General features: G+C 49.5%; 1 protein-coding gene across 2 annotated transcripts in view; it reads left to right on the plus strand.

Annotated features, from left to right (window-relative positions):
- The first annotated feature begins 8,064 nt into the window (after window positions 1–8,064).
- LOC108931435 (calcium-dependent secretion activator 2-like) overlaps window positions 8,065–12,713 on the plus strand; it is an 86,807-nt gene continuing 82,158 nt past the window's right edge. For both annotated transcript variants that reach the window (XM_029246819.1, XM_029246815.1), the window contains exon 1: window positions 8,065–8,494. In XM_029246819.1, the coding sequence (XP_029102652.1) occupies window positions 8,138–8,494 (357 nt within the window). In that variant the 5' untranslated portion in view covers window positions 8,065–8,137. The remainder of the gene's footprint in view (window positions 8,495–12,713) is intronic.

A 12,713-nucleotide genomic window follows, 5' to 3' on the forward strand; every position in this document is an offset into this window, starting at 1 on the left:
CAAATTTTCACTCTTAAGTTCCAATTTTGTGTACTTTATCGGCATGACAAAATATATTCACTTTACCAAAGCGCTGGGAGAACCATTGCGTTAGCAATATTTAGTAGCAAAAAAATAATAAGGGGTAAATAAATAACATGCAATTAATTTAAAAAAGAGATTTCTGTGGGACAAAAGCGCTGATTGCAGTAACATCACTAATAAAGAATATAGAAAATAAATTTGTACTGGACAGATGAGTGACAGTTGTGTCCAACATTCGTTATTATTGGAGTGAGATTAAATACACTTAAACATCCTGTACTTTGACTGTGATTTGGACAACCTCATGTCATCAAGAGGCAAAGCAGGGCCATCGAAGCGGAAAGTGATCCGCTTGCAAACGCCCACTTGCTATGCTGGACGTCCACTTTTTCCCACGAGCACCGCTCCGTTACGTCGTCCGCAGGCATTCGAGCGCTGCAGTCCCGATGGACTCGTGAAAACGGGTCAGGGGAGAGATGCGAACGGCGCATCCGTAGGTCGACGGGCGTTTTGAAACACATGAGCTGCATCTTGTCCTCCTCCACTTTGAGCCTCTGGAGTCTGGAGGGAAGCGCTCTAACTCTTAGAGGTCGGAACTTTGAGCCGTCTTCTTCCCGTTGCGGGGAGTTCCGAGAGCTGCGAATAAGAACGTGCGACTGCATGGAGACCACAAGCGTAAACCTTCGATGTTGCCTTTCCCGTAAACACAACCTCCGAATGTCCGTTCGGCCCTCTAATGCGCTGCGTGAGTGCGGATCGCGGCGAAATCGCACTGCGGCCTTTGCGACGCGCCGATGAGTTCGAACCCTTTCTCGCCCGTTGCGGCTGTGCCGTCGACTCGCCGCACGTGAACCGGACTGCGAGGGAGAGCTCTTCAAAGGTATTGTGACGATTACTCGTGAAAATGACGCGAACAAAACGAGTGATTTTTCCAGGGCCGGAAGAGCGAAGGCGTCTCTTTTGCTCGTTCGCCGCGTTCGTGAAATGAGCGCATTTCCGTCGCTCGCTTTCCTCCTCTTCCCCCGGTTGCCGAAATACCGCTTTGCGTTAAATGTTGAACAAAGACCAAATGAGAGCTGCTTATTCGTAAGGCCGGAGCCCCGTGGCTTTCGGCGCTCCATGGTGACGGAGTGGCCGCGTCCCCCAGCAGGAGCGCGTCCGTTTCTCGGCCCGCTGCTCACCCTGGGTTGCCGTGGTGATTCGCTGCGGAGCGGGTTGCGACACAGCTGGCACTTCTCCTTGGAGAGGCTAAGGCATTCCAGCGGCGAGCTTTTCTCCTCTAAGGGACGGCTGGTAGCGTAGTGGTTAGCGCTACTGCCTTTGGATCCACAGGTTTGATCCCCCCTCCAGCTGTAGTACCCTGGAGCAAGGTACTTACCCCAAATTGCTCCAGTACCATAACCCAGCTGTATAAATTGGTAACTAATTGTAACCTTTACATTGTAAGTTGCTTTGGAGAAAAGTGTCAGCTAAAATAAGTAACTGTAACCAGGTGACACATCTGTAATGGATCTTGATCTGTGTTGCTCCACTGATTTCAGTATCACTCCTGTTTCCATCCACTGATGCAGTTCTGTATTTTTTTAAATAGAAAAGAGCCTTTGTGAATTTGACTCTAATGTGTACATGCAGAATATGTTTGCGTTGCATAACTTTAAATATAGGAACGCAGCTGGTACTGTAGAGCTTACAATTGCTGCCTTTGGACCTAAAGGGCGTAGGTTCAAATCCCACCTCTAGCTGTAGTACCCTTGAGCAAGGTACTTACCCTCAATTGCTCCAGTAAAATTACCCCACTGTACACACACCATCTGAACCGCTTGTCCCATACGGGGTCGCAGGGAGCCAGAGCCTAACCCGGCAACACAGGGCGTAAGGCTGGAGGGGGAGGGGACACACCCAGGACCAGATGTCAGTCCATCGCAAGGCACCCCAAGCGGGACTCGAACCCCAGACCCATCGGAAAGCAGGACCCGGTCCAACCCACTGTGCCACTGCACCACCATGCCCCCCACTACCCAACTGTATAAATGGGTAAATAACTGTAAGCTTCTTTGGAGAGAAGCGTCAGCTAAACGAACAGAAGTAAAGACCCGTATGTGTGATCGGTATCGTATGACGGATGTGGACATAGTGGTATGAGGCCATGGCTGCAGATGGTGTGTTCAGTATCAACTGGGGGTCATGTGAGAATTCAGTGTATCTCAGTCCAACCTCCGCTGCCATTGCGGTGAAAAGCTGGGACATTATTGAGCTCCTTCACATCTCTGCCACTCTTCTCAAGAGAGGGATTTTCTCCTCTGTAACAAACGCACTCATCCGTTCCCTCTGCTAACGGAAGCATCCGGATGCTGTTTGCCAGTCCCCCCCCCCACGCAGCTGATGGTCCTGTGTACTCGAGCCCATTGAGTGGGGGTGTCATTCACTGTGCAGAGTCCAGTTCGCGCCCTCTGTCCGACAGCCGAGTGACACTCGGGCCCCCGGGCCTGCAGAGGGGGTTACCACGGGCTCCTGAGCCGGAAGCTCGGATCATCGCGCTGCGTTTTTTAATCCACGTCTTCTTGAGGGAACATGAAACGAGTTTGTCGGAAGAGCGCTGATGTGCAGTCGTCCCCGAGACTTGCCTCGCCGGGTTATGAAAATAGGACTTTAGTAGCCCTACTTTAGCTTGAGTTATATCTCTTTGCGTTTACATGGACCGCATTTAGAACTTGAGCGCATCCCAATAGCTGAGCGGAAACCAGAGTACCACAAGGTTTTCTTTTCAGTGGCCTGGGGATGGAGGTGAGGGGAGGGGAGAAGTGCCCGTAAGTGATTTGTATCCTTTCTGTCCTACACAGAGGCCCTGCAGCCTCCCTGGTCACTTGCGAGTAACCACACTGGGACTGGTTTCACCCACCAGTCACCCCCTCCTCCCTGGACACAGAAATGTGGGAGGAGTCTCTGTGCTCCTGACAGGGTCAGCACACACACACCATCTGAACTGCTTGTCCCTTACAGGGTCGCAGGGAGCCCGAGCCTAACCCGGCAACACAGGTCGTAAGGCTGGAGGGGGAGGGGACACACCCAGGACGGAACGCCAGTCCATCGCAAGGCACCCCAAGGTGGGACTCGAACCCCAGACCCACCGGAGAGCAGGACCCGGTCCAACCCACTGCGCCACCACGCCCTCCACAGGGCCAGCAAGTCCCACTAATTCTGAACTTTCCGTCCTGATGCTGCCACAGGAGGAGTGTCTCCTGGGGGCCCTATCATCACAGGAACAGTAATATTTTAATATTTCTCCTAATTTGCCTTCAGCTGTCATAGAAAGAGCTCTGCAGTGGACTGGCACCCCGTCCAGGGCGTACCCTGCTTAGTCTTGAACCCTGGGCTTCTGGGATAGGCGCTGGACCACCATGACCCTGAACCAAGTATGCACTCAATGATGGTGACTGAGTGTAATGGAAGGAATATTATTTCATTAACAGTCCTCCCTTTGTTTCCAATGACAGATACAGCAGAACCCGCTCTTTATCCTTTACTGTGTATTTACAACGTTTCTCAATTACATCAGAACACAACAAATCAGGGACTCGAGAATACGTGACCATTTATGAAGTTTCTGGACTCTCTGATTTGTGTTCCTGAGTAATTCAATGAAGGCAGAATATTTCAGGCGATGTCCCGAGCTGCCCGTGTTTGTAAGATCAGTACTACCAGTGGAGGTTTCATCCCAAAGGGTGTGTGTGAGTGTGTGTGTGTGTGTGTGTGTGTGTGTGTGTGTGTGTTTATTATAAGAGGGCTTTCAGAGCAATGAGGAGGCCTGAACAGTGCACACACCAGCCCATCAGGACCCACCTCTTTGGGGCTTTCAAATAACAAAGCCAATGCAAATTGTTTGTGTTTGCGTAAGCGTGTGTGTGTTCTTTGCTGCCGATTCCTCTGTGAACTCGTCCTTTGCTGTCATGGGCAGATTTTTCAGTGACAGTCTTAGCTGTCATTGCTCTGTTTCCGCCCACGCATCCAGGTCCTTGCGGATTTTGGACCTCTTTCCGTGGCCTTCCTTGGAATCACGACTGAAGCCCCCCCCAGATGAGCGAGAACTTCCCTGAAGTCTCCAGAGAAGGTAACTTCTAGGTATGTGGTGCCCTAGTGTCATTTCTGGAAAACTGCTGCCTTTGGATCCAAAGGTTGCAGGTTTAATCCCCACCTCTGGCTATAGTACCCTTGAGCAAGGTACTTACCCTAAATTGCTCCAGTAAAATTACCCAGCTGTATAAATGGGTAAATAATTGTAAGCTTGTAATAACTGTAACCTTAATATTGTAACTTGCTTTGGAGAAAAGCGTCAGCTAAATGAACGAACACTGATTTTTACTTTCACATTAAATATGTCACAAACTTTTGCTGCGTTTTTATTACATATTTCTTCTCTGAATCTTTATTTCATGAATTGTGTGCGGAATCTAACTGGGTTATCGGGTAAAGATTTAAGAAGAAGTAAGAATCTCATGCGTGATCTTCTGTAGCAAGGAGCTTTACCCACACTGCTCTAGTCAAACATCCATATCCGTAAGGTGTGGAAAACGTGAACTATTGAACCTGCTTTGGGCCACAACACAACAAAGTTACTAAAGGACAGAGCCATATGAACTGAGAGGCAGGTAAATATTGATTATGAGTGTGTGATTATCACTTATTTCTGGGGCGCTGTCTGTCCCAACTCATCTTCCACCACACATAATAAATATCGATGTTATTTCATTCGTTAATTTCAGCAGTAACAATTTAATCAGAAAAATGAGGTGACGGCACAATGGTGCAGCGGGTGGTACTGCTGCTTCACGGCACCCGGTCTGTTTGGGCGTGACTTCGAACCCGGCTCGGTCTGCGTGGAGTTTGCGCCTTTTCCCCGTGTCTGTGGGGGTTTCCTTCTCCCCGCTTTGTTGATGCCGACTTCCCTTCATGACCTTGTGAGGATTGTGACACCAGCCTCGCTCCGGTGAAACACGCCGGAAAGACTTGTCCTCAACACCTTACTGAGCGGCAAAATGTTGATTGACTGGTGATGCGGATTACAGAAGAAACGCTGTCACTTTCCTCATGGCGCTCAGCGATCCTGCTTTCTTCTCACACAGGGTTTCCTTCTTTTGAGCCGCAAATCTCATTTATTTCAACAGTTTCTTTCATGTCTGTCCTTCCGAGCTTGAGGACCAGGGAAAAAGTGTGACGCCTCTGATCCAGAGCATGTGAAATAAAGAAAGAAAAAGAATTTCTCACTTTTATTGTCTCATGGAAAGGTGCACTCCCAAAAGTGGCCCGAGATCTTTGGTTATGGAAAATCTAGTATGAATACCAAAAAATAAAATGCAACGGAAATGACATCGCGGCTCAGGTACAACCATCACTTCACCCCACCAGTCTTTACATAAAATTTGTCTCTGCAGTAAACTATGTTTAAGGAGATACAACAACCAGATTCCTGAATATCGCTCATAGAAAGAAATTTATGCAACTGGAAGCTCGTTCATATTTGCGAGAACATGTCATTACTGTTTAAAAGGGCCCTGCAACAGTATATTCTTCCTGCACACAAGCTGCAGATTCTTGTGAAATCACGGTATCCGCAGCAGTAAAAATATTTAAACATCTAACTATACAACTTAAGAGCTGTGTTTTACTTTATTAGTCCCATGTGGGTTGAGGAGATTTAAATGATATAATTATAATTATTTGTTCAATGTAAACCGCTTATAGGGAAAATAAATTTAAAACATTTTGTCAGCGGTTTTATGCACAGCACAGGGTCAAAACATCAGACAGAACACCTACAAAAAGCAAATACACTGATCAGCCAAAACATTAAAACCACTTGCCTAATATTATATAGGCCCCCCTGCCAAAACAGCTCTGACCCATTGAGACATGGACTTCCTCTGAAGGTGTCTTGCGGTAACTGGCACCAAGACATTAGCAGCAGATCCTTTAAGTCCTGTAAGTTGCGAGGTGGGGTCTCCATGGATCGGGCTTGTTTTTCCAGCACGTCCCACAGATGCTCGATCTCATTGAGATCTGGGAATCTGGAGGCCAAGTCAACACCTTGAACTCTTTGTCATATTCCTCAAACCATTCCTCAACAATTTTTGCAATGTGGCAGAGCCACTGCCGTCGGGCAATACTGTTGCCGTGAAGGGGTGTACAGGGTCTGCAACGATCTTTCGGTAGGTGGTACATGTCAAAGTAACATCCATATGAATGCCAGACCCAAGGTTTCCCAGCAGAACATCGCCCAGAGCATCACGCTACCTCTGCCGGCTTGCCTTCTTCCCATAGGGCATCCTGCTGCCATCTCTCTCCCAGGTAAACAAAACACACACACCCGACCGTTCACATGATCTAAAAGAAAATGTGATTCATCAGACCAGGCCACCTTCTTCCATCGCTCCACGGTCCAGTTCTGATGCTCACGTACCCATTGTAGGCGCTTTCGGCGGTCGACGGGGGTCAGCACGGGCACTCCGACCGGTCTGCGGCTACGCGGCCCCATACGCGGCAAGCTGCGATGCGCTGTGTGTTCCGACACCTTTCTATCACGGTCAGCATTAAGATTTTCAGCAATTTGTGCTACAGTAGCTCTTCCGTGGGATCAGACCAGATGAGCTAGCCTTCACTCCCTACGCACATCAATGAGTCTCGGGTGTCCATGACCCTGTTGCCAGTTCACCAGTTGTCTTTCCTTGGACCACTTTTGGTAAGTACTAATCACTGGATACCAGGAACACCCCACAAGACCCGTTGTTTTTGAGATGCTCAGACCCAGTTGTCTAGCCATCACAACTTGGCCCTTGTCAAAGTGGCTCAGATCCTTACGCTTGCCCATTTTTTCTGCTTCCAACACATTAAATTAAAGAAGCGACTGTTCACTTGCTGCCTAATATATCCCACCCCTTGACAGGTATCATTGTAATGAGATAATCAATGTTATTCACTTCAACTGTCAGCGGTTTTAATACAGATGTTCGGTGTATATCCCCATACACAGAACGAGGGATCAGGGTCAAAAGGTTACAATTTATCATGTAGCACTTTCTAGTAACTTTCATTTAAAAATTTATGACAAAAAACAAGGTAATTTTAGACCGAAATCACATGAGTGACAAGGTGCAGGTGCCCAGGTGCTTGTATAACAAATACATGTAACAACTGTGTGGCCGTTATCAGGGCTATAATCAGGGTTATTATAAGGGCCGTTATTACTTGGACTATTATTAGTTCAGGGGGGCGCGGTGGCACAGCGGGTTTGACCGGCTCCTGCTCTCTCATGGGGTTCGAGTCCCGCTTGGGGTGCCCTGCGACAGACTGGCGTCCCATCCTGGCTGTGTCCCCTCCCCCTCCAGCCTTATGCCCTATGTTGCCGGGTTAGGCTCTGGTTTGCCCGACCCTACTTAGGACAAGCAGTTTCAGAAAGTGTGTGTGTGTGTGTGTGTGTGTGTGTGTGTGTGTGTGTGTGTGTGTGTGTGTGTGTGTGTTATTAGCTCAGTCCCTTGCTTGTACTTCCCTTCATTATCAGAGTGAACCACGATCTCAAGTGTTTTTTCAGCACAAGTGTGGAGCACTGCTGAAGTGGTCCACTTCGAAGTACATGTCCAAGGTCCTCTCAGCGTCACGTGCTGCTCTTGCGCTCCACTTTCCAGCAGTTTCTGCGTTTCCTACCTGTCTGTCACTTCACTACCTGTCTGTGAGACGTTCGGCTGAGCCCAAGAGCAGGGGGGAGCGGAGGGACGGGACGGGACGGGACGGGACGGGACGGGACACGAGCGCTGACGCGGATTTCCGCGCGCCGAGGAGGGCGGCACCGCCCACGTGTTGAGTGCAGCGGGTTCCATAGGTGAGCCACCTGCGGCGTGTCGCGCGCGTTCCCGGCCCCCTCCGCGCCGATTCGGGGTGGGACAGCGCGCGGGGAAACTCCGCCTTCCAGTGTGCCGTTTCAAACTTGGGAAGGAAGGGGGGCGGTAAACACACGCACACACACACACTGACATACAACTGGAGCTAGCGGTGCGAACGCAGCCCTCTGTTCCCCTCTCGCGACGCGCACGAGGACGAGCCAAGTTTCCGCCGCGGGTCCGTCATGCTCGATCCGTCCTCCAGCGAGGAGTCGGGCGACGAGGGGCGGCGCGAGGTACCCGCCGCGGGGGGCCCCCACCGGGCTCCGTCCGCTCCTCCGGCGGAGCGGCGCGATCGCGCGCACGAGCAGCGCCCAGGTGCGGCCAGGTGCGGAGCCCCGAGCGGAGCCCCGAGCCCCCGGCGGCGCGAGAGCAGCAGGGAAGTGGAGGAGCGGCTGCAGAAGGAGAAGCAGAAGGAGAAGCAGGAGCAGGAGGAGGAGGAGCGGAGGAGCCGCCTGCAGGTGTACGTGTTCGTGCTCAGGTGCATCGCGTACCCCTTCAACGCCAAGCAGCCCACGGACATGGCGCGGCGGCAGCAGAAGGTAAGTGCCGCGTGGGGGGGCTCCTCACCTGTGGACAAGTGCGCGGGAGCGCGCGCTCGTGCCAACAAGTTGGTGCCCGCAGATGGTCGCGATCAGCGCAGTTCTCGCGTTCCGGGTGACCGCGCGTGCGTGTGCGTGTCACGCTCCGCGGCCCCTAAGAAGTCGAAATTGCGCGAGGACATAGCCCATGATTAATCAGTGAAAGATGATATTCAACAAACCTAAACCATTTGTAATGACGATATGCATAAACTTGTGGTTTAGGTAACTGTATGAAGTACATATAGTTTTCCTGTGTGTATTTGTGAGTATATACATGATTATGTATGTATGTATGCAACACACACATACTGTACACAATGTTTAATATGTGTGTGTCTATTATATAGAAGCCTCCCACACACAAAAAAATGCCTTTTTTTGCTCCCAAGCTCTGAAGATCATAGGATAACAATGTTTGCCTGAACTCCAAGAGCCTGGGAGATATACCTATGGAAAACTCGTGTGTGTGTGTGTGTGTGTGTGTGTGTGTGTGTGTGTGTGTGTGTGTGTGTGTCCACAAACCTTGAGAGCCCCTTAAAACAAGGTGGCACCATCAACTGAGGAGTCATAAATGAGCTCAGTGAAAATCAGTCGCGCACACACAGACCGTGAAGAGCTACGCACTGGATTTAATGCAGTCCATCTGAAGGGTGTGTGGCTATTTATACACACACACACACACACACATGCGGTAAATGAATTCAAGAGGGTGTTCTGGGTGATTCACCTTACCCTCTGAGCTCTGTTCTTGCTGCTACGGTTTATTCTCAATTTGTGGAAAACATGGACCTTCAAAAACAAACAAACAAAGAAGTGTTTTAGTTTTTTCCTGCTAATCCCCCCAAATCCATGTTTCTCCAGCTGCTCTGCATTCAGGTGGTCTGCTGTCCTTTTGGGCTGAAACTAGTGAGTCGTTAGCCTAACGGCGTGTGTCCTAACAGCGTGAAGCCCTCAACCGCTCCTTTTCCGAACGCTGACGTCCTGGTAGCTTCTCGTCTTCGCGCTCCAGTGGAGCAACTTGATGTTAAGGGTTGAGGCTCATTTCTCTGTGGTTTTAAACCGGAAATCTTTTTGCAGACAGATGTTTCCTAGTGGTGTTGTGGATGTGTGAAGTGTCCCCATTACGGTTGCAGTGAATGCAGTACATCTTGATCCCTATAACTAGGACAAAGTACTTTTTCACCGTCATTTACCTGGCCTGCTCCGGTTGGAGAAATCCCAGTCCTGCAAAGAGATCATGAGGCGCTTCTGTTGCGCGGAACAAAAAATCCTCAGAAACCCCTCACTGGAGGGTGATGTGCCTCTCCAACCCCCCTTTCCCCCCTCCGTCCTCACCTTTGTCTTCAGACCCCGACGTGCCACTCCCTCCTCCACCCAGAGTGTGGTGGCAATCTCGGCTGCCCCTCTTAATGTGGGGGACTCGCTGCCTGAGCCCGGATTTCACTTATTTTTGGATTTCCCCACTCCTAGATGCTGACTGAAGCTACTTTGAAATGTGTCCCACGCACCATGTTCCCGATAATTCATCCGTTGGCACCGTGTCATTATTTTTGTTTTTACATAACGAGATATTTTTGTCACTCGGGTGTTTCCCAACCCAGACTGCTGGGGAGATGTTGGTGAAGGTTCGGTTTAAGGGAACGTTCCTCCGCTTCCTTGCACGCCAGCGCTCGGTCTTCCTAAGACTTGAGCGACACGTGTGCTGTGATGGCCCCGTTAGTCAAAGGTCTAAGAAGATATGGTGATTCAGGAATGGTCTTAATGGACATGGAGCTCTTCATGACGGTAGCATCATGGCTGTCCCATGACCCTTTTGGTTTCCCTCTCAGAGGACATGTGCTCCACAGAAACAGCGCTGCCTTTCCATCCACACCAGCCCTGGGATCATTTCTTCTCAAAGTGCTAGTGGAAAAGTCCCCTTCTTTCGCCCTGATGGCCTCCTCTGCTGTCCTTCACCACCCCAGTGGACATGAATCATCTGATGTTTTCCACAGCAGCTTACACTGATTTACCCATTTATACAGGAAGGGTTCTTCTGTATTTATTCAGAGTAAGTACCTTGATCACGGCACTACAGCAGGAGGCGGTATTCACACCTGGATCCTTCGAGTCCAAGGTGGTCCCTCCACTCCACAATCTCCTGTCATTACTTCACCATCATCACACAGACTATACCAGTGATCTTGCTGAAGAGGCGGGTTGGGTACGATGCAGTGTTTATATGACAATGCGATGTACAGTAATGATCAGAAACACCTGCAGTATTTTTGGAGAGCACCGTGTCATCCGTCAGAGAAACGTTTCCGTGCTTTTATGGCAGCCGCACTCGACGACACCTGATGGCATTTGACAGGAGACGTTTCTCTGCACTTCCTTGCGCTTGAACGGTCTGGCGTCTATGACACCTGCCCATGACATGTATTTAATATCGGCTTATTTTGGACCGGTCTGCCCACAAATACAAAGCCAAATTTACTTTTTCCGAAGGCCGATTCTGCCCGGGTCCCTGGAGGGAACACCGAGAGCGACTGCCTCCAGCAGAAATGCGAGGAGTAAAGTCTGAATCACAATGTGAAAGAGGAAATTGCGGGAAAGCAAAGGAAATTACTGTAATAATAACATTGTTCTGACCTCAGCGGCCTCTCTTTAATATCACGCGTTAGGCGTTTTTAAAGGAGAGCTTAAACTTCACGAGTTAAGGATTAATATGCGGTTAGTGCCTTGAGGGCAGGGTTGAATTCATGGACTCGCGACGTTTCTTTGTTTCCATGGAGAGCGACGGCATCCGATCATGTTTGACTAATGAGCCGCTGCTTGAATCTGATTGGATGCCATTAGTCAAACAAATTGTAGATGTGCACGATACCAAGGGGTGGTTGTTATTTGCTGCTGCTTTGTCCCTTTGGTCAGGAGCGCGGTGCAGGACCGCAGGGTGCTTTTTCGCTGGCGATGCCTGGACGAATGTCGCCGAAGGATCTCTTCTTGGATTGGTGGAGCTTATTTCCGCTGTTGTGTGAAACAATATGAGGGCTCCTTTACATTTATTTTTGTTTAGCAGACACTTTTCTCCAAAGCAACTTCCAGTGAACTCTGTGTAGTGTTATCAGCCCACACACCTTATTCACCGCAGTGACTTACACTGCTAGATACACTACTTACAATGGGTCACTCATCCATACATCCATGGAACACACACACTCTCTCTGTCACTCACACACTATGGGGGAACCTGAACAGCATGTCTTTGGACTGTGGGAGGAAACCAGAGCACCCAGAGGAAACCCACACAGACATGGGAAGAACATGCAAACTCCACACTGACTGAGTGGGGATCGAACCCACGTCCCTCTCGTACCACCCAGGCGCTGTGAGACAGCATCGCTACTTGCTGTGCTGCTTATTTTTGGCCTTTTCTAAACGGTAGAAGATGGTCTTTGTACGACTCTTTAGCATCACAGCGAGTTCAGTGCTAAACGTTTCTTTTCATTGAAAAACACACCTTCCTTCCCAGTGTTAAGGTACTCTCCACAAAAAGGCCCAGGATCTTATTTCACTAAGGTGCGCTGAACTAAATTAGTCCTTCGATTCCCTTTTCGGTGTGTTCTCCTTCAAACCCGTGTGTTTCAAACTGAATTATCAGTCGGGGAAGGTCATGCTGGACTAGGACTTTGTTTATCTTCTTCAGCTGCCGCACTGAACATTACCGCAGCCTTTCGGAGCAGCAGAATAATTGCATGAGCTGTTTGAAATATTGACACAAACCACTATTTTTACTCATGACAGCTGGCCACTGCACCAGCTGATGTTCTCGCTTGTGTTGTGATGATTGCGAGCTGAAGGAAGGACTTCACCGATGACTTCGTAATACCAGCACCGTGAGCACACTTATCCGGTAATAAGGACAAGCTGTCCCCGGTGGCGGGACAGTAAAGGATGTTTAAAGAGCCAGCTGGTCAGAAGACTGCAGGGCAGGAGATGGGGAGCAGGAGGAAGGCTTCCTGTGTCTGAGTGAATAATTTCTGGGTTTCATTGTACACCGTCTCCTCAACTTTCCAGTGCGATTCGTGCAAGAAATCCCTTCATAACTTAATTAATCAATCCAAAGTCCCTCTTGCCAATAAGTCCCAATCAATGAAAGACCTAATAATACAAAACAGTGTATTTGCTGGTAGGGGGG

This window comes from Scleropages formosus, chromosome 2, assembly GCF_900964775.1.
Source record: "Scleropages formosus chromosome 2, fSclFor1.1, whole genome shotgun sequence".
Lineage (NCBI taxonomy): Eukaryota > Metazoa > Chordata > Actinopteri > Osteoglossiformes > Osteoglossidae > Scleropages > Scleropages formosus.